Source organism: Stylophora pistillata, chromosome 10 (genome assembly GCF_964205215.1).
Source record: "Stylophora pistillata chromosome 10, jaStyPist1.2, whole genome shotgun sequence".
Lineage (NCBI taxonomy): Eukaryota > Metazoa > Cnidaria > Anthozoa > Scleractinia > Pocilloporidae > Stylophora > Stylophora pistillata.
In genome coordinates, this window is record NC_142528.1 from 5,387,450 (window position 1) to 5,408,786 (window position 21,337).

The 21,337-nt window shown below is 37.9% G+C and overlaps 4 protein-coding genes and 1 pseudogene across 4 annotated transcripts; 2 read left to right on the forward strand and 3 right to left on the reverse strand.

The window, feature by feature from the left end:
- Positions 1–1,751: 1,751 nt before the first annotated feature.
- Positions 1,752–3,529, reverse strand: LOC111343284 (thiopurine S-methyltransferase). Its single transcript, XM_022950437.2, has one exon. The coding sequence runs from the start codon at positions 3,404–3,406 to the stop codon at positions 2,600–2,602; it is 807 nt and encodes a 268-aa protein (XP_022806172.2). The 5' UTR covers positions 3,407–3,529; the 3' UTR covers positions 1,752–2,599.
- Positions 3,524–7,365, forward strand: LOC111343290 (lisH domain-containing protein ARMC9-like). Its single transcript, XM_088734835.1, has one exon. It carries the CDS (start codon positions 3,689–3,691, stop codon positions 6,107–6,109), a length of 2,421 nt encoding a protein of 806 aa, XP_088590961.1. The 5' UTR covers positions 3,524–3,688; the 3' UTR covers positions 6,110–7,365.
- On the reverse strand, positions 7,288–9,767 carry LOC111343281 (uncharacterized). Its single transcript, XM_022950434.2, has one exon. It carries the CDS (start codon positions 9,724–9,726, stop codon positions 8,737–8,739), a length of 990 nt encoding a protein of 329 aa, XP_022806169.2. The 5' UTR covers positions 9,727–9,767; the 3' UTR covers positions 7,288–8,736.
- A 3,765-nt stretch (positions 9,768–13,532) lies between these two features.
- Positions 13,533–15,842, reverse strand: LOC148721523 (uncharacterized; annotated as a pseudogene).
- A 187-nt stretch (positions 15,843–16,029) lies between these two features.
- On the forward strand, positions 16,030–21,027 carry LOC111343282 (ribosomal L1 domain-containing protein 1). Its single transcript, XM_022950435.2, has 6 exons — positions 16,030–16,148; positions 16,234–16,376; positions 17,540–17,651; positions 18,556–18,704; positions 19,057–19,155; positions 19,989–21,027. The coding sequence occupies exons 1-6, from the start codon at positions 16,095–16,097 to the stop codon at positions 20,341–20,343; spliced, it is 912 nt and encodes a 303-aa protein (XP_022806170.2). The 5' UTR covers positions 16,030–16,094; the 3' UTR covers positions 20,344–21,027.
- Positions 21,028–21,337: the final 310 nt, after the last annotated feature.

Sequence of the window (21,337 nt, forward strand, 5' to 3'; positions counted from 1 at the left end):
CGTCCATCATTTTGGAGTATTCTTAGTTAACTTCCTTTTGCTCTCTTTTCGCTCTCTCTTTAGACAAACTAAGAAAAAAAAATCATTCAGTCATAATTAAGGAGAAATTTTTCACAGATCTCACCGTTTCTCACTGCAGCATTATCCGGTATAACTCTTTCATCTTCGTCGTTTCGTTTCGTTTGAGCCGCAAACAAAAGATGTATACGCTTATGTCAACTGTCTAAGAGGGTAAGTTTCTAAAGAAACTTTGGCGCTGCGTCGGTGGAGGAGTATAACAAGATTATTTTAGGGTTTCAAAGTGAGTGACGAAGGGCTAACGCTCGAAACGTCAGCGTAAGGAACTCTTGCGGCGGCCAATTTACACTGTCATAAATTCTGTGGTGTCGGTTTCAGTTAATCATTGAGTTCCCTAAAGCTTGAACACACAACACTCCCCTTTTTTTATTTGAAAAGATAACTTCGCTTAAGAGTATATGAACCGCATCTAATTCTCTTACTTAGCCTATTAACAAAGATGTTCTCCTAGAATTTATATTATTATTCTAAGCGTTTGGCCTTTTCGAGGCCGGCGAAGACCCTCCAAAGTAACACAACTTGCCGTAGATGAAACGTTCTATTTGCTAACCGTACGTTCCGAAAGCCCAGAGGGGATTCACAAAGTCCGAATTTGAATTTCTTAAGAGTTGTTTACATATGACGGTCCAGTAAGTTTGTTGAGTAACGCTGCGATTGAATTTCAAATATATTACCCTTAGAGCTCGCGGAGGAACAAACTGAGGAATCGAAGATTGAAGGAACTAGCGGTGCCTTAGGCAGTAGCGGTTCGGGATTTGATCAAATGTATCTGATTTATGAAAACTGGCTAAATTTTGATCTCTAGGCAATCTGTTCTACTCTTCATGTTTCACTCTGACTTCCATCGATCTCTTGTGTGTGAAGAAGCTTTATTCGGAGTCGAAACCTGATTGTTCTCAAATGCTCGTAACTTTGGATGGGTTGTCTAAAGAAAATCTTTTGCCATAGTATTTTGGGAAACAAATTAATCGTCAGTTTTAATAAATTAAACAGCCTACTCTGTGACCCGCTCGCAGTACTAGTGCCGCGCGTTTCAGACGCTTTTCTTTCAAAAAAATAATTGATCTTTCAAATCACGTACGTTTATCGCCTTATGTTTTATGTTGCTATGTTGAAATGGTTAAGCAAAGTCATGAGATCCGTGGCATCACAACAATTATCTTCGAAAAATATAAGAGCGATCTCATTGGAAATGTTGTAAACAGCCCTGCATTGTTCAGGGTCAGAACTTTTCGGATCAAGTCATATCTTGGACACTTTTCCCTTGCCTGTGATTGAAAGAATCTCTTATGGGGTCTTTTCCGCAGGGTCAATTGAATTTGTGCTAATAGGCCCATGCACAAAAATGAGAGTATATGAACCGCATTTTCGGAAAAGTTTCGAAAGGGTTTCAGTGAGTCTGGTCAAGAGACTATGATTTCTTGGTCTTTTCGTGAGAAGTACATTCTTCAGTGAACTGACGTCGGGTTTTGGCAACTAACAGCTATTGAATTAATTAAACCCCTAGGCTTGGTATATATTTTTCTTCTTCTAATGGCTTTTTGTAAGATCGTGATGTTACTTCCAAGATAAGCGGCTGGTCAACCCGTTTGTAACACGTTCAAGACAAGTTCATGGTGAAAACAAATTAAAAAAAAGTGACGTAGACGACGAGTCCTTAGAGTTGAAGTGGCTCACAAGAAATCAAGACATTTTTAATAATGAAGAAAGGAAATAATGCGCATGCAGTTCATATTAATTCTTTTGGTCGCAAACGATTCTAAGTTTTTTCATAGCAAAGAATGTATGTTTTACAAAAGTTTTGATGTATGATTTCTTCTCAGATCATAAGAACTGCTTGAGGCCCCTTTTTTCTAAAGGCAAATTTCCACGTACAATGTTAACAAGTAAGCATTTTCAGGTGCAATGTTTGAAAAAACTTCCGGCTCCATATGCAGTTTTTTGTTTTATCGAAATCTGTTACAAAAGATAACCATTTTCCCTAAAAACTTACTAATAGCAGACACACAACTTCTTTTCTGGAATTAGTCGTAACATTTAGAGAGAAGTTAATATTTCAATCTAAATTTTTCTGAAACGTCTCTATTGCAATTAGCTCTCTGTTTAGTCTTTGGAGCGGCGAAAACACCGCGCCAACTCCTCGCCAATACCCATTCTGTATGCCGATAGTATAGTCATGAATTCTATCGCCAGCGCAAATCACAAGCAAATTTCACCAATTAATATCATAGAGGCGTGTTTCACGATCCGCGTTACAAAAATATCACCTTTAGGACGTCGTGAGTCCTTTGCCTTACGACTGTGGATTAAAACTCCAAAACTTATCCGACTGAAACGTAAAAGCTACTTCTCAGCCCCAAGACTAGGGTAAACATACATTAGACTTAATAAAACTCTTTAATAAGTTAAGAGACATTCCTTTTCTAAGACTTCAGTGTCTCGAGTCCAGTTCCTGATTTTACACTTTTGTGCGGTGTTGCGTGAGCGTTTGAGAACCGCTCGCGCCTCACGAGCGAAAATGTCACTTAAAGGTCACAAAATAATAAAATATTGAATGCTGAGGAGCTGATGCATACGCCTCTAAAAGGGCTGAATCGTTTTTTATGTCATCCTGTTCAACTAATTCCACTTTACAATTATCACCGCACAACTCAATCAGTTTATCTTCCGGAAGATGACTGACCCACTTGCCTTCGTTCGAATTCTTGCCCGATTCATGGCGAAAAGTCATTAGAAAATATCGTCCATCAGGTTGCAAAGATGACAATAAGACGTCCACGTACCGTTTGAGACGGGCCTCGTCCATCATAGTGATCACGGTACATGCTCCGCGATCCCAAATGCAATCAAACTTGTTGTGATAAACATCACGTGACAGATCAAATATGCTGCATTCGATAAGTGTAATGTCCTTGTTCTTGGCCTTGAATAAGTTGACAATACTCCCGGCTGAAGTCTGTGCTGTGTTAACGTCGTAAAGCAATTTGTTCTCCTCAAAGAACGTTTTGATTGCTTTTCGGATCATTTCCACACCAACAACGGTATGGCCTTGATCTGCTAACCAAATCATGTCCAGCGACTTTCCACAAAGTGGAACGAGAATCCTGCGATTTGTCCGGCCTGAAGTGAATTCATCGTGATGTTTTATCAGCATGGGACTGACATATTTTCGGTGCCAAGCCGGACTTCCATCGCTCCATTCTGTCTCCCAGGTTTCCTTTCTCCCTAGTTTCAAGATGTCTTCTCCCAGAAGTGTTGAAGAGGGTTGCATGCGATTGACGTAAGCTGATACTACGGACTGCAGTTTCTGGTATACTCTGCAGAGCATTTGACTTTTGAATTTCCTCCTTCGCTGTTAGAATGATAACCCTTCGTCCTCAAATTTATAGAGCAGAAGTTGGTAAACAGGAACAGTACACTAGAAGAGAGCAGAAGACAGCTTTCAGGGACCGCTATACTTTTGGTCAGCACCATCATAGCAACAATTCATTCGACGAATCTGGCGGCCATCTTGAATGGCGAATGTATCGACCATGCCAGCCATGTAGTTTTTTCATTTCTCTCAAGTGTGACTGTTTTTCACCTTTCAGAAAAAGTAATCTTATAGAAAATGGATGCAGTTTTAGCAAACGAAGCTGATCTTAATTCCATTGTCAAAGAATATTTGGATTATCTTGGATATTCGAGGACATCGTCTGCATATGAAGATGAGTTAAATTCGCTGGGAAAACAATTAAATCAGGTCATTACGCCAAGGAATGACTCACAGAAAACTGAAATTCAGGAGAAACTGTTGTCAGATCTTTCTGATGGAAGATATACTGAGTTTTTCAGAATATGGGAGGATTGTATCCCTGAGAATGTTCAAGAAACTGATCGTGTCTGCCAGAAGCTGGTTTTCAACATAAATATTTACTTTGCACTCTATCCTATTATCCATGGTAACCACAACAAGCAAGAATTGGAGCGATCGATGCAAATTTTCAAGTCTTATCTCGAAACTAAAGGAGCTGCTTTGAGCCAGACAACAGAGTTCCTTCCATATTATGCATTGCCATTTATTCCTGACCCTACATCACATCCATCTTTTAAACCACTGTTTGCCAGTTCTTGGTGTTCTGATCTTAAGAGAGATGTGCAAGCATTTCTTGTGGCAACTCTTAAGGCAGAGGAAAAGCCACAGCTCTTTACTTTGTTCATGAGGAATTCCACAGAGATGGAGAAAGAAAGGAAACTGCATAATGAACAACTCAAGAAACTACAACTTCAGCTGACAGCGAGGGAACAGAGGTTTGCACAATTTGAGAAAAGTTATCTTAAAATACAGGGTGATTACCACAAGCTCATAGGTGTTGCTGCTGAATTGGTGGACTCGCTGGAGAACGCTGTCCGTGGAAAAATGGTGACACCAGAATACCTGCAAGATATTTGCATGAGGCTCTTTGCTCCCTCAGTTGGAGAGTCTTTAGATGTTAGCAAGCCAGGAACTGCTAGTTCAATGTTAAGGGCATCAGTTGTTAATGATGGACTTCCTAGTCTGTCGGCAAGCGTAGATGTTCTGTACAAACCAACTCTTGACTATGAAAAAATAAAGATGGACCTGCTTTCTCTGCCTGAAAGGAAGAAAGCATTTCTGTTACAGGCGTTAAGGTGGAATTTAACACAAGCAGCTACCAGTGAACAGCGAGACAGCATTGTCGATGCATACATCATCCATGATTTGCTTGGCTGCTCTCTAGACAGTTACATGAGAAGTGGGATATTAGACCTTCTGAATTCTCCAAATGAAGTTGTTAGACAGTACTTGGCCAGGTTGTTCAATGCCTTTGCATCTCTTTCGGCAGGCCGCTCTTATTTAGCACAGAACCAATCCATTGTGCATGCCTTACTTTCAACCCTAAAGGAGGAATCAAAAACATCCCTCACCAGTGAAAATATCCTGGGAACCTTGCAGAAGCTTAGCCTACGACGGCAAATGCAGTCTATTATGATTAATGGTGAGGTGATTCAGTGGTTATCACAGTTGTTGATGGACCATGACAATCTATCAGACTACACGCTGGAGTATTCAGTTGCTTTACTCATGAACCTTTGTCTACGCTCTGGGGGAAAGAGGAAGTGTATCAAAGATGCTTCTCAAATTCTGCGAGTTTTGAGTGATCTCCTGGGGCATGAGAACCAAGAGATACGTCCATATGTGAATGGTGCCTTGTATAGTATCCTGGCTCTTCCTGCTGTGAAAGAGGAAGCAAGAGCACAAGGAATGGAGGAGATCCTTGAGTGTTTCCTGAAAGATGACAACCCTGATATGACCAGACAGATCCAGTTTATCATCAAACAACTTAACACTGATGATCCATCTGCCACAAATGACCCGGAGTCAGATGATGAAGATGAGGAAGATGATGACGACGAGGGAGATGCTATTGATGCTGAGCTGGATAAGCAAGAAATTCTTGAACCCAATGAAGGAGAACTGTTTGGTGTGGAGTTACTCACCACATGTTATGCAGTGCCAAATACTAATCCATTTCAACAGCCAAAGAACAAGAAAAAGTTTCCAGTTCCACTCGACCCTAATCACCCTCTTACAAGACCCACCACTCCTGGGGCAAGAGTAACAGATGCTATGCAGGACAATACTCCTCGACCAGTAACGTCAACAATACAACCAAAATCTGAACAACAGAGCAGGCCAACAACATCATCTAAATCAAGGCATGGCTCAAGAGCAACAACTAATGGAGCAGCAGAGGAAAGGCCTTCAAGTACCAGGCAAGGAACAAACCCTACCCCTACTGATAGAAGTTCAAGGCCACCTCCTCGAGTGGTTGAGCATCCAGCTGGTAGATCTTCATCTGAATCCCCATTTGCTTCAAGACCAAAGATCCCTCGCACTCCTGACTCAAGGCCAAGAACAAGCACTCCACCACCCTTAGGACGATCAGCCTCCCCGCCCAGGCCATCTTCAAAGGATGGCAGGCTGGGGACATCATCATCAAGGAGGAGCAGTCACTCAAATAAACAGTAAGAAACTATGAAAATACCTCTAAGAGTAAGGTAAAACTCTCCAGTTGTACTAACAAAGCTAAAAACTTCCTGATTAGTGTGGCATATTAACAGGGACTCCCACATAAAGCTACATGCCTACTGGACCATTTTCTCTGCCAAAGTCCTAAACACCAACAAAGATTCTCACTGTTAATTATGTCCTCAACAATTCTCCTTGTCCAAAAACACATGACTTTGCCCCATGATAAGTGGTTTAGGATAAAGGAGAGTTTTTAACTGTACCCTAATAATTACAAGCATCAACAACTGCAATTTGCCACAGGCTTCATAGAATATCACCACACCCAGTTGTTGTGGAAGTCAGTTGAATTTTCTCTTTAGAGTATATATGAGTACAAGGTTTTCCTTAAAAAATATGTGGAGAGATGTAGCTGGCACTTGTAAAAGTAGTATTAACATACTTGTAGGAATGAAAAGGAAGTAATATGCTTCACATTTGATTTATGTTATCAAAATTTTCCAACAATATTTGTATTATTTCCTTTAAGTTGTCAGAAAACAGATGTGAAAGACACGATAATAACAATGCACTTAAAAAACTTCAAAGATCTGATTATTTAACTTTCCTAATTTTATCATGAATTTAATGTTCTAGTGGCTAAACAATTTTTTCCATTAATTTTGGGTCACTTGTGCACTTGTTCTTTGACATCCTTGTTCCGATTCTGCTACTCAAAAATGACTGTCTTAAAGGGTTTCACTGCCATGTTAGCATGAAACACATTGCTAAGCAAGAGTGAAATTGACATACTCTTTTGCAAGGTTATCTCTAAAGGTTTCACAAAAGGACAAAGGGTGTTGCTATTCTCAGTAAAAACAGTTTGTAAATATCTGTAACCCACACTCAAATAATTAACAATTATTCCATGAGTGAGCGTTGGATATGAGATGATAGATGGCCAACGAGGCACGTAGCACTGAGTTGGCTATAATCATCTCATATCCAACAAGCACGAGTGGAATAATTGTTTTATTAAAAACGCCCCCAAGATATTAGACAAAGTAATCTTACCAAATCTTAAATTTTTAGCTCCCTTTTAATTTTAAGCTGATGCGTACGCTTACCATAATATTATTTGTAGATTATGGTATATGGGCTCAAATACCATAATGGCTAAGCCAATAAGAAGTCTTGAATTGCATTATCCATTGATCCAGTTTTAATAATACCCAATAATACCTTTTACATCATCAATTAAATATTTTACTTCTGTTGTAGATGAAAGCAGAGACAAGTTAACAATCTCTCACATACTGGAAGGGAAAATTTAATTGACCTCTTCGCTGGTATGTTCAGTTGACCCATTTCAGGTCTCAGGAAATTCCCAGCTTTATGTTTTGAAAATTATGCACACATGTGCATGTGAATGGGGAGAACTTTGAAAGAAACAGTTCTCTATTGTATCATCACAGGACCTGAAATGTGTAAACAAAACATACCAGCTTAAGAGGTCTGTACAAATTGAACCTAATTGCAAGCACCAAATTCTCTTTCCTCTACTTAAAGTAAAAGTCCTTTCTTAAATGTTCTGCATTATGACTTAATTCCATAATTATTTCATATAATATTTATATAATGTTCCATAAAATTGCAACTATTTGATCATGAAGTGAACAAAAAAGAAATAATCCTGCCTTTGTGTGGAGTGGAATGAATAGTTACATTAACACATTTTTCTGGTTTTAAGGTGTTTCCTTTGCTTTTAGTTGGTAAAATAAGTGACCATCATTTTCGTACTCGAAAATTTTTTTTGTACCAAATAGAAAAAATCTCTAAAAGACCACAATTTAAGATAAAAATTGACATATATGTATTAGGCATAAAAGTTATCAAAAACCATTTTAATCATAACAATTTCAAACTTTCAATTCCCTTATGCAACACATAGGGACTAGGATAATTTATTATGATGTTTTCTTTGGCTTGAAGCAAGACTGTGCTCTAGCAGATCATGTGTGCTTTCAGCAACTTAATTTTTATCTTTGGGCTACTTGAAAAACTTTACTTTAATAAAGACCTCCAAGAGCTCGGCTTCCCAGATGCAACAGCCTTCAGGTACTTGGTTATGACCCAAAGGGCACAGCTAGGTGGATAACTGACATTGGAACTTCTCCTCCCTTTCAAAGGGAAGGAAGATGAGACAAGATTCTTTCACACCCTTAAGAATTTGTCAATTCGTTAATAACCAAAAATAAATTAAAGTGATAGAGATTCCAAACTCCCTTTGGCTTGACTTTGACCCCTTTAGGCCTCAGATAAACCATGAACACTTTGATCTAATTGAGACAGGTCACTTGCGTACCGACCAAATACAATAAAGTTCAAGAAATGCTCACTCAGTAAACTTCAAAATGAAGAATTAATTACGATCAAGGTGTGCAGTCTAGTTTTCTGAGGTAAATTAACTTCTTCTCCATAAAATACCACAACATTCTAAACAATGTTTCTGGTTTTCACAATTTTCTGAATTTCCAAGTGTGAATGATATGGTGAAATTGACACATCATTTAGCAATTCTAAATATCTTATAAGACAGCAGCTCTTTATCTGTACTCGTACTATTTCAATGGAGTCAATGCACTTAATTATGTGCTGATGTGTCCTTTTTTTTCAATGGCATCTTTGAATTTTTTCCAACCCTGGTAACTGCACTCTATTATCATTGTTGTCAGAGCACAAGGATGCCTGTCGTCAGACTTCCGTGCAGCAACAAGTGCATCTTTGTAGTTTTCTTTACATGAATTTGTCCACACGTTGTACATCGGTGTTGGAAAAGGAGTAAACTTTGAAAGCATGTAGCTGCAAAGAATACGACAAAGTCTTCCATTCCCATCTGAGAATGGATGTAGATCTAAAAATTCAAAAAGAAACCAGGCACAGGTTTTGAACAAACAGTACAAGTCGTCAGAATCCTCGACGCCACCTTTGATACAATGATCGAACATAATATTGCATTGGTCTAACAACTTATACACTGCACTTTCCATGTCCTCTGGTTTTTGATACTCGTATTCTTCTCCTTTGTATTCAGTTTTCCGAGAGCGGTTGCTGAATATTCCTGGTTTTGTGTAGCCTTCTGGAATTTCAATGTCTTTCATAAGCTTTTCATGCGTTTCTCTGAGTAAATTGACTTCCATAAGGCCGTAATCACTCAGTTCTTCTTCACCATTGATTCTTGCTAACAAATGTTCGTAAGCGTTCCCTAAGTTCAGAGTTTCTTGTTCTCTCATCGAGAGACGGCGTTGCGAATTACCGCCTCGTGCGTAAAAATGTGTTAAAAATTCATCAGTTTCTTCAAACGTTGAAAAACCACTTTCCTCCTCCATGTTCACATGGAAAATAAATTCGACAAGAAACTCCTTTTGGACTTTGTTAATTAACTTTTCGTCGTATCTATCTTTCATTTCTTCCCACTTTTTAACATGACTCAGTATTTCTGCTATCATCTCCTCGATTGAAATATCTTCTTTTTTACCCCACTTGGGAATTTCAATCGCCTCAAAAGGTAAGTATCGTGAAAGCCGTCTCTTTCTGTTCTCACCATCGGTACTTCCGTGTGCTTCCTCCGAGGCCATATTTTCTCCTCGTGCATATCAGCTGGAGCGACAGGGACGAAAAACATCTGCGCATGCGTGGCGTGAGCATGTTGATGTTGCTGATCGTCGAGTTGTTCGATCGTTTGATCAACGAAATGTCGGCTCAATTTAAACTGTTTATTCGTGGATATATTTTGCCTTTCATACTGGAATATAAGGACGCTGTTTGAAAATAACTTCTGTAACCTGAACTCATCGACATGTTGAACGTATTAAGTTTTGTCGTTTTCTTTAAATTTCAGAACTCGGAAAGGAAACACACTGCAAGCTTAGTTTCTTTGATTATAATTTACCTCCACTTTAGATGACACGCCAAGATTAAATTTGATAGAAGGTAAGTAATACCATGCTTTAGTAATAAATGTGAATCTCGAAGAAAAATGGAACATATTTTTATCAAGGCGAAGCGGAAGCACACCCATCCTACACGGTGTTACATGAACAATTGCAAATCAAAAACGCTGCAAAATATCGCGTTACCCCATGCATATCGCTCTCACTGAAACTTAAAATTCGTTACAGTCCTAAGAGTGTATTGAAAATAGTTATTTCCATATGGTATGAGAGGAGCTCCTATGAATGCTGCTACTCAGCAAAAGCCACATGAAATCGGCATATGGTATTTCGTGGACTGGACTGGACTGGACTAGTAAAACGCGGACTAGTAAAGCGCGGACTAGTAAGACATGGACTAGTAAAACGCGGACTAGTAAAACGCGGACTAGAAAAACGTGGACTAGTAAAACGCGGACTAGTAAAACGCGGACTAGTAAAACGCGGACTAGTGAAACGTGGACTAGTAAAACGACAACAACAAAAGAAACAATTTCATACAAAGGCGATCATAAGGCTTAATGGCAAGCCAATTTAGTAAGTGATAATCCCTGTTTGACCTTTAAGCTGCAAATGGGTTTGACATGCACCAGATACAAACGAATTTATAAGTTTAGGCTAAGAAAGAATTTTATTCAGCACCAGTTCAAAATCCTAAAATACACTTTCGTTGTAAATTTCACGGCAGAAACGCAGGAATTCGATGAATAAAAGTCGCATTAAATCTCTTTGTGTCTAGGTAGAAAAAGTCTCATTGACTTCAGCTTTTCGGAGGAAGCAAAACCGATTTACACACGCCATTACAGAAAACAAACAAGCAGACTGACAACTCCAAAACACATATTTGCATTCACTTACAATTTGACTTTCCGTGAAATTTTAAAACGGAACAGAGGTAAATCTTCAAAGATTAATCATCGTTGGAAATAAAAAATACTTTCCATAATATCTCTAACTGTTTTTCTTTTTACAAGAAAATCGTCGCATGATCATTTAACTTGTGTGTGTTTGTCATACCAGTACTGCTGTTTCTTCAAAAGCGTATGCTTCTTTCTTCAATTGACAGGTGTCACATCGTGACAGTTGCTTATCAAAAAAATGTTTTGGCAAAAACATTCTCTTTAACTTGAATAATGCTTGTTTTCTTTACAACTCACTTGCCATCAAATTGTGAAGTTCAAGGAGGATTTTTCAGTAATTAAACTCGTAATTGTAGCCCTAAATCATTCGGGTTCTTTTAGCAATCATTGTTTTTATGCGTTAGAAAAAGATAAAAGTGTTATTCACCAGCATAGGTCGGTCCGTAACGGGAACTTCTGAACTGTTCGTATATTTCTGAACTGTTCAAAAATTGGTGTAGCATCCTGAATTCTTTACGGCTCGGGTCGCATTACGACCGAATTGTTTACTCCAGGGATTAAACTTTCAACACAAGCATTTTCTAATGCGACCCAATTTTTGCGGTTTCCTAAGTTTCAAAATTCTAAAAATCATCAAAGACGCCGGTGTGCCTGGGTGGGGCTGACGGATTTTGCCAAATTTTTTTGAAACGAAAGGACCCGCATCCGTTGCGGACAAAGTTGTCATTTGTGCGTGCGTGTGAAAAAAGATAGAACCAAAAAGAGCGGAAAATTTCTCCATCTCTCCATCAGCAAAACAAAAGCAAACCCTTGATTTTTTTGTTGTTGTTAAATAGCTGAAAACAAAAAGACAATAATCGCCATGCAAAGTGTTCTGTTTCGCCGCATGGTTAGTTTGGGGGAATGTTTATTTTTGCCGGATGTGAGATTGACTGCGTGATTGACGTTTCCATTTTAACCCGGTTGAAATGCGACCCTAATTAATGTTGTTCTTTAGATAAAACTTGTTTTCATGGCAGCATTTGAATATAAGTTCAGATCTTTTATTCAATAAATTGCTGCTGTTAGACTTGATAATCATTGGCTATAGTATTTGTACTATTCAAACATGGGATCAATCATTAACAAACATAATAAGAAAGTACTGTCTAACAACAACCACAACAAAAACGAAAGCCTTTGTAACTGCAGATCTAAAGAACAATGCCCACTCAACAACAATTGTTTGTCTTCCAACATTATCTATAATGCAGAAGTCACCACTACAGATAACAAAGAGACTCCAAAGAACTACATCGGATTGCCTGAAGGAACTTTTAAACAAAGATAACCAACACAAGGTCACATTCCAACTCAGAAAATACACTAACAGCACTGAACTATCTAAATACATCTGGCAACTGAAAGACAACTCCGTAAACTTCAACATAAAATGGTCCATTATTGCAAGAGCTAGGCCCTACAACAAGACAACGAACAGATGCAACCTTTACCTCACTGAAAAATTCATGATTATCAAGTCTAACAGCAGCAATTTATTGAGTAAAAGATCTGAACTTACATCCAAGTGCCGCCACGAAAACAAGTTTTATCTAAACAACAGTTAATGCTCCCCCCACAACAATAGACTTTTGCTAATACACTCACACCCATTGTCTTATTATCCTTCATTAATATATCCACATTCACTGTAATTTTCACTTTTTCTCACCGATTGTGCATATAGCAACAACCTATTGTCATCAGCACCTATCCTTTTGAATACAGACCAGTGTATAAAAATTAGCCCACAGGAATGTTTTCCATTAAATCTGCCTGTTGACTTACAGGGAATCATGTGTTTCATTTTAGCCAGTTTGAATTGTATATATATATATATATAAACTTTGCTTTCATGTCCAAATTGAGTACTCTATTAAGATGGGTCATTTTATGCAGTTTCACAATGCTCACTTGTTACTAGTTTGAGCACTCTGGCATGGCTTAGATGATGCCACAAATGTAGAATCATTTGGGGTGACAATATAGCTGTAATGAGGAAAAGCTAAATACTGAGGCAAATATGAATAATGAAACAGTAACAAATAACACTGGGTTTAATTTGTCTTTCGTAACTCATTCTTTACCCAGAGAGGAAGAGGAGAGACCCTTAAAAAAAATTTGTTACAAAGGGCAACCTACCTTTTCATTAATCAATTCAAAGCTTTGAATTCCCCCTCCCCCCAGGAATTTGAACCTAAGAAAATTGATTTATTCAAATTCAGGTCCCCCTGAACCAAAAACTGTGTTGAGATGCCCTACCCAAGTGCTAGATTTGACAGTCAATTTTTCTGTAGAAGGTAAGATTAGCAGGCATGACTTTCCTGTAGACCTTCTCCTCTGAACCATCTGCTCACAAAAGTAGGAGTTTTACCTTTGAACACCTCCATGTGAAAAGGTAAAACACATGTATTCCTATGAGAAGACTTGTCAGTTCCAGTTAAAATACCCTACCCCACCCAGGGAAGGTTCAAATTCCCCACCCCTGGGTTCAGACAACACTCAAATGAACTTAAGCTTTGAAATGATCAGCACATAAAACATAGAAACAACTGCTGATTATGTAGCATATAATTGGTGACTAAACCCAGTTAGAAAGTTTTATGCTTTTGCATACAAGATCTTTGTTGAACAAGGAAAAAACTCAATAGTTATCATGATTTGTTTCACCTCAGTAAGGCATGAACAATAAGCTTTAATTTATCTTAAATTAGAATATTACCTATAAATTCATTTAGTAAGAAACTTAGTTCAAACATCGGACAGAGAATAATTCTTACAAAAATTGATTGACAGATTATATTAGACCAGAACTTTCTCCTGACTTTGTTAAGTAACATTAATAAGTTCTGTTAAACTTTTTTCATCCACTTGATGGAAAAACTACCATGCAGTCTTTGCTTACCTATAAACCATAAACTGCATATGAAGAAGTGCATTTCATATTCCTGGGAAATTTTAATAGAGTACAGTAGAGTAACTGTTAAGCATTTGATGCTGAAGGTAAATTCATGACAAAAAGCATTTTTTTCCAAAGTCAAAATACAAAAATTCTTCATAAATTTAGAGGAACTCATCTATTCTTTGCAAAAATGAGTTTCTGTACCCACTTAAACAATGGTACAAAAAAATTAACTGAGAGTAATTATTAAGGATGAAAAGAAGATGCTGTCTGAATGGGTCTTGAGACATGATGCCCACAGAAATATTCTTTGGGGAGGGGGGGGGGGAGGCACAAACCCTAAGGCCCAGCTCATTACTCTACAATACTTTTACTCCTACTTGCACAAGTAATAATAATAATAATAATGAACGTTCTTAATACGCATTTAAGAATCTCAATGCGCTTACAATAATTTTTACTAAGGTTGAGATCGGACGTCAGCATAATCAGGCGCCTCTGGCAGCCGCTTTAGTCCATGTAACGACCTCACCTTTTCCCACCCATCCCACCCCAGGGGAGGACATCCATCACACAGTAATCTCGTGCGTGGGAAATTAACGTCTCCTACCCCTAACCCTGCAGGAGACGGGACCTCCATTTATTCGTCCCTATCCGAGAAGACTAGAATATCTAACCATTTCTTGATGTTGAGAAAGGAAGCATATTCTTCTCAGTTAATTTTAAGACCCTGAGTGTTGGTCCGGCCGGTATTGAACTCTCGACCTCCCGCACGGCAGTCCGGCGCTCTCCCAAGTAAGCAATAAAAAGTAAATACCCTTTGTTCATTTTTTCGCAAAAACATCTTAACACAAAACTGAAGCTACAAAGGGAAGGGTAGGAACTTCAAATAATTGTTTTTAATCACCACGAGAGTCTGACTGAGTTAAGTATGACTTATCAACCTTTCTGGAGTTTTCTTTGGCATAACTTTCTTCACTTGATCCTTGCAAGGCTTTAAAAAAATTCTCCCATCCATAGAAACTGCACTCGATTATCATTGTAGTCAGAGCTCTAGGATGCCTGTCAGGTGACATCCTGGCCTCAACCAAGGCTTCTATGTAATCACCTTTACATGAATTTCTCCAGACATTGTAAATTGGAGTGGGAAATGGATTTAGCTCGGACAAGGAATAACTACAAAGAATGCGGCAAAGTCTTCCATTGCCATCAGAAAATGGGTGCAGATCAAGAAGTTCAAACAAAAACCAGGAACATGTCTTAAATAAGCTGTAAACGTCAATATCTTCATCGCGTCCTCCTTTCTCCTTGAAACAGGAATCATACAGAAAGTTGTATTTGTCAAGTAAGTTTATGACTGCACTCTCCATATCGTCTGGATTTGCGTAATGATATATCTCCCCTTTAAATTCGGTAACTCTTGGTTTGTTACTCATTTCACCAGGTTTTGTTAAACCTCCATGCTGGGGAATGTTTTGTAGTATTAAACGGTGAGTATCTTTCAGTAAACCGACCTCCAGGAGTCCATAATCGCTAATTTGTTCTTCACTTTTAACTTTAGCTACCAAGCTTGCGTAAGAATTGATTAAGTTTACTGTTTCTTGCTCTTCGACGGAGAGGGAACTACAGGTCGACACGCGTCTTTCAGAAGAACAATCTCGAGCTCTAAGAAAGATTTTGGTATCCTTGTAAGTAGCGAGTCCATGTCCTTCTTCGCGATTGACATGAAAAACAAAATCGACGAGAAAATCTTCTTTTACCTTTTTTATCAAATCCTCGTGGTAGTGATTCTCCGCTACAGCTTTTTTCCACCGCTTCTGATACTCTGTGATGCTAGTTATCATTTCAGTAACCGTTTTCGGTTGTGGGTCGTTTAAACGAGAACTTGAGTGCCACGATGGATTTTCCAAAGCGTCAAATGAAATAAGGCTTCTCACTGGATATTTATCAGATTTACCCATGACTAATTTGTTTTACGGGATTTCAAAATGTTGAAGAAACCTTCCTTTGAAGAAATTTTCTCTCACAGTTAGAGCGGAATTCAGTTGTATCGCCCGCGCAACGTATCTATCGACTGACGTCACACATTAAGGATAGACACATGAGGGAGGCATAAACAAATGTAATTATGATTATGATGACCGCTGACAACATCGCTCGAACACCTTTCATGTAACAATGCACAAATTGCACAACCACATGCCTTATTCATCATGGTGGATTTCAAACCCAAGGCAATACGGGAAAGCCAACTTGAGAGAAGACAGGTTTATTTTTGAGCTGAATTTTGTGCCTCAGTCGCTATTATCACGGTCGCTTCATGAGTTTCGTTCCTTATTTTTACTTCTTCAGGTAGAATTTGCTGTTCCTGCCCTTGTGAAGTTCGTTAGTCAGAATAGAGGCAAACAGCTACGGCTTTTGAATGAACACCAGACCATTTTGTTGATCTTAGCACTAAAGAAGATTCCAGACCCTGAGAAGAAACCAAGAAGAATGTGAGTATTAAGCAAAATCGGTTAAATAGTACCAGGTTAAATTCCGAAAAGGCAGTTAACGGTATTGATTCTCAAACTGATTGCTTCACAATCACAGCCTCATGTTATAAGCTTAATAACCTAGAGGGCAAAATTACTGAATGGTGATTGGTCAATGAAGAGGGTGTTTTTTCCTTAATTTTGCTCGTGAAGAAGGCAAAATTACTTGCTCTCGATTGGTCCTCAGGTTGCCTGAAAAAGCACCAACTTTATATTTTCAAAGTTGAAAGTTTGTCAGCAGGCCTGCTTTTTAATGTCCTGGTATGTTTGTGCAAAAATAAAATTTCATTCAGTTCATTTGTGCATTTGTGGTGATTGATTCTTTGTCAACATTAAATATAACATAACCAAAGTAAAGCACGTGCTCTGATTGGTCAATTTAGCGTCCCCCATTTGCCCATGGGTGTACGCTGCTGACGTGAGCAAATGCAAAGACTATTTTTCCGCACGCGCTTGTTTTTTCTGGTTGCGTAAGATTTGTTAGATAAAAGGGAACTCTTTAGCTACAATGTATCAATGTTATGTTATAAAACAAATGGTCAACACCACAGCATACACTATTGAGTTATGAATGCACTTGGGATGTTTGCTAAGCACTCAAGAAGCTAGAGTCGCTCTCGGCTATCACCTCGAGCAACTCTTACGCTTCTTTCGTGCTTAGCAACCTCCTGCGTGCATCCATAACTCAATAGTGTACGCTGTGGTGTTTACCATTTGTTAAATGGCTTCCTGTGACTGATAACTCGAGAGCACATTCAGAAATTCAGTATTTTTCCCCGTATTTCATTAACAGGTAATCTTGATGGGTCCTCATGAAATTAAGGATTAATGTCAATTGTGTTTTCAGAAGTTGCTGAAACTGCCCTTGTTGCTGTGCAACTCAGGCAATTTCAGCAACTTCTGAAATCACATGTGATATTAATCCTTAATTTTGCTCAGCCCCATGTGATGACCTATACTAATTACACAGCTTCATGTACATTTTATAGGCTTAAATTAAGGTTCTAACTTGAAGCTGTGTTTTTATAATACTTGGAAATAATCTGGTGAGGTATCAGTTTCTATTAAATATAATTTTGTTTTAGAACTAATGCTTAAGTATGCTTAATTTGTATCTTTTTCAGTCCTTTGCCACACTCTTTGTATTCAGAGCATGTAGAGGTTTGTTTGTTCACCAAAGAGGATGGTTCAAAAGTAAAGGAACTGCTGAAGTCAAAAGATGTTACAGTGAAAAAGGTATGATATGGACTACCATATTTGCAAGCAAAATTTCATTATAATACTAAAATTATCAGGGATCTTTATTGTAAGGTGTGGAATGGTATGACTGGGTTAGGATGAATTTGGTATATTAGGTCCTATGCATAGTTACATTGGAATAGCTAGTTTCACCCATAAGCATCATTTTAAAGCTGTGGGATTGTGCATTTTTATTAGACAGTATTTCAAAGACACTGAAATGAATAGAATGCACACATGGAAAGAGCAACAAAGTGGCAAAGATTCATGGAAATGTTTGTGCCAACAAGGCTTGGAGATGAGTTTTCAGTATATTTCAATTATGAAGTAATTGTGGGCAAGATCTACCATCTTCCTTGGAATTATCTCTATGCAAAGGTCTGGAAGATTTCCTTATCAAGAGAAAGCCTGGAAAGCTGCTTTATCTAAAGTTCTCCATTTTTTTTTTTTCATGCTGGAATAAGGACAATAATAGATTTGTACCAGTGTACAAATGGAAAGGGGAACCATTAATCAAGTATTTCAGAATAGTCTTAGTGTAACTCTTGATTGCCATTTTGTCTTGTGTTGAACATTGGCATGCAACTAACTTCAAGTCTTGTTTGTCTTATTTTGGAAACCAGCAATTATTCTCAACTTGTGGTCAATCAGCAGTTAGATTATATTTATATCTAAAGCAAAGAACCATCTATAAAACTTTGCATTTTTGTATTTTGCTCGGAAGCAAATGTTTTATGGATCAAACTTCTCAAGATACTTATTGTTCCATAGGGTAACTGAAATAACATTTTTCATTGCCACTTGTATTGAGTAGTTTAGTTTAGACCCTGAATAAATAGTATTACACAGTAGATAGGTGCTGGAATATGCAGTTACGTTTGTGGTTTTTTCAAATCTGAAGGTAATCTCCCTGACCAAGCTTCGTAAGAAATACGGGTCATATGAAGCCAAAAGACAACTCTGCTCCTTGTATGATGTGTTCATTTGTGATGATGATATCTACCATTTGTTACCCAAGTTACTAGGAAAAGTGTTCTTCTCAAGGAAAAAGTGAGTTGTAGTATGTAGTTTGTAGTAAGCAGTTCAATAAGTGCAGGGCTCAACAGTAACGGTAGCTAACTAGGCACAGACTAGGAGAAATTCAGTTTTGACTCGTGGTTTTCAATTTCCACTGTCCAGTTTGACTAGTAAACAAACTGAAATTGTTGTAACAGCTAAGTTGTCACCAGCCACTTGGCGAGTAAATTGAAAAGTTTAGTGTCAAGCACTGTAAGTGTCAGATATATAAACCAACATGAAGCTTAACTTGATTTTCTCTTTATTGTTTATTGTGAAGGGAATGTTAATGTCTAGGATGTTTATTATGGAGAATTGTCTTTTCATGCATGTTCTTTTGTTGCAGATTTCCAATCCCAGTTAATTTAAAGAAAGTAAACTTGAAGAAAGAAATAGATAAGGTTCTTAACTGTTCTTTGATGACACTGGGCCATGGATCTTGCAGGTGAGCTTCTAAAGGACTAATTTTATTATTTCTCTCGTTAAGTATGTGAGCTACATTGTAGAATTGGTCAATTTAGCAGGGCATATTTCACTACATAGCCTGCTAAATTCAAAATTTTGTTTGAAATGAAGTCTTTGTCTTCTATTTGAACCCAGTGCTTTGATAGAATTAATATCTTACCAACTTCCTTTTCTTGGACCATTCTTTAAGTCACAGAACCTTGTGTTTTCCACTTGGATTTATGGCCAGCATGTCTGGTGCTTGGGCCATGAATATGAGGGGAAAAAATGTGGTCTGTAACTTGCAGTACAGACCTTAAACTTGGTTATTAAGTGGTATTAATGAGAGAGTGTTTCCAGAATTTTTAGACAATTCACCTCTCAACTAGAAGAGTTCTATAAGTGGCTAGTGGAGTTGTTGTGTCCATTGTGTTACCATAGTGCACATAGCATGTGCATGTGCCTTTGAGATTTTTTTGACTTTTAGAAATATCGTGTATTCTAGAATATTTATGTTTCGTGTTAATTTTCCTCTTGTATAAGATACTGAGTCGAGCACAAAGTTCGCGCAGAAGAAAAGGCTTTTGAATGTACATTTTTAGTGAAATTTGCTGAAGCTTCTCAGAGCATTTCTCAGTTCAATTCGAGTTCAGGTAATGATATTGTGTACTGGGAAGTCTAAGAAACAAAAGCCTGAGGAAATCGTTAGAGGAGTTGTATGCATGATGATTATATTTTCCATATTGTTAGAAAGCTCTCACACAATGTATTCCATCCACACTGAGTGTTTGATATGAAACAAGGACACTAAAATACATATATGTTGCATTGCAGTGCAATTAAGGTGGGCCACACTGGACAAACAATTGAACAAGCTGTAGAGAATGTTGTCAGTGCTGTCAGTGAAATCACCAAGATTGTCCCAAAAGGATGGAATAACATTCAATCCCTGAACCTCAAAACATCTGATTCAATAGCTCTTCCACTTTATACATCATTGCCTGTCACAAATCTCACCATAGGGGACTCACAACCACGTGCTAAAAATCGGAAAAAAGGGGACTCCCGACCACTTGCCAAAAAATGGAAAAAGGAAGACCCAAAACCGCCTACTGAAGAATTGAAAAAGGACGACTCACAACCACCTGCTAAAAAAATGAAAAAAGGAGAACTCACAGCCACCTGCTAAAAAATGGAAAATTGAGAAAAAAGCACCACCATAATTTTACACTGCACAATGTACGGAACCCCCCTTTGAGGTTCTACAAAACAATTTTTTGAAGGAGGGATAACAAAATAATGGTGGTCTTAAATGTAAGTAGGGATCATTCGAGACTCAAGTGTGAATTAAAGTTTTTCTAGCCATAATAAGCCCAACTGCACTGCTGAAGGATTGGTAACCTATAGTTTGCCATTTAACTTCCAAGGTATTATGAATTCTCCTGTCTAGCTGCTACACACCTCCTTGCAAATTAGTAAAGAGAATTGGTGTTAGATCCAAATAGTAACTCCTACCTGTTCAGTTTGTGTATTCTCATTACCTGTTTGCTGGATTTTGTGTGTATACTATAGGAAGAAGTTATGTGTTAATCCCTTCTTAGAGTGAATGGTTTAGACTAAAGGGTAAAATGTGACTGGTGAAGCTGTGAGATGAGATTCAACTGGATTTCTTTATTTTCTCGTTCCCTTTTTATTTTCAAGGTATCAGCTCAAGAAGAAAAATTTTAACAACTTAGATTATGTAGGGTTCACTAACATCTTAGTTTTGCCAACAATCCTTTCACTCTTAGGAGTGACAAAGTAATTTTATCCTTACAATGTCATTTCAATACCAAGCATTCAAGGTGATTAAAATAAAGCGTCAACAAAAGGATATTATTTGATTGTACTCCAAATTCTTAAAGCTGGGATCTCATGTCTTATCAAGGAAACCTCACTGGTTTGTTCGTTGTCCAACTATCAAATTGAATGCAACTTTGAATTGCTATAAATACAGTACAAAGATGATTGTCAAAATTTTCATGTGGTAGTAAATCAAATGTACTTGATTACGTCTAGTGAATTTGGTAATATAGTAAATTTAGATTTACAATTTTCTGTCCCTCTTACGAAACCAAGCAAAAGACTTTTTTTATGCGTATTTGTGATTGAAAACGGAAACCCCCTAACTATTACATGCAAAA

What these genes read in the sequence shown, in the direction of transcription:
- LOC111343284 (XM_022950437.2), bottom strand. Translation starts at nt 3,406, where the DNA reads ATGCTCTGCAGAGTATACCAGAAACTGCAGTCCGTAGTATCAGCTTAC.
- LOC111343290 (XM_088734835.1), top strand. Translation starts at nt 3,689, where the DNA reads ATGGATGCAGTTTTAGCAAACGAAGCTGATCTTAATTCCATTGTCAAA.
- LOC111343281 (XM_022950434.2), bottom strand. Translation starts at nt 9,726, where the DNA reads ATGGCCTCGGAGGAAGCACACGGAAGTACCGATGGTGAGAACAGAAAG.
- LOC111343282 (XM_022950435.2), top strand. Translation starts at nt 16,095, where the DNA reads ATGGTGGATTTCAAACCCAAGGCAATACGGGAAAGCCAACTTGAGAGA. An exon ending in GCCAACTTGAGAGAAGACAG is followed by an intron (nt 16,149 to 16,233) that starts GTTTATTTTTGA and finishes TTACTTCTTCAG; the next exon opens with GTAGAATTTGCTGTTCCTGC. An exon ending in AAGATGTTACAGTGAAAAAG is followed by an intron (nt 17,652 to 18,555) that starts GTATGATATGGA and finishes TCAAATCTGAAG; the next exon opens with GTAATCTCCCTGACCAAGCT.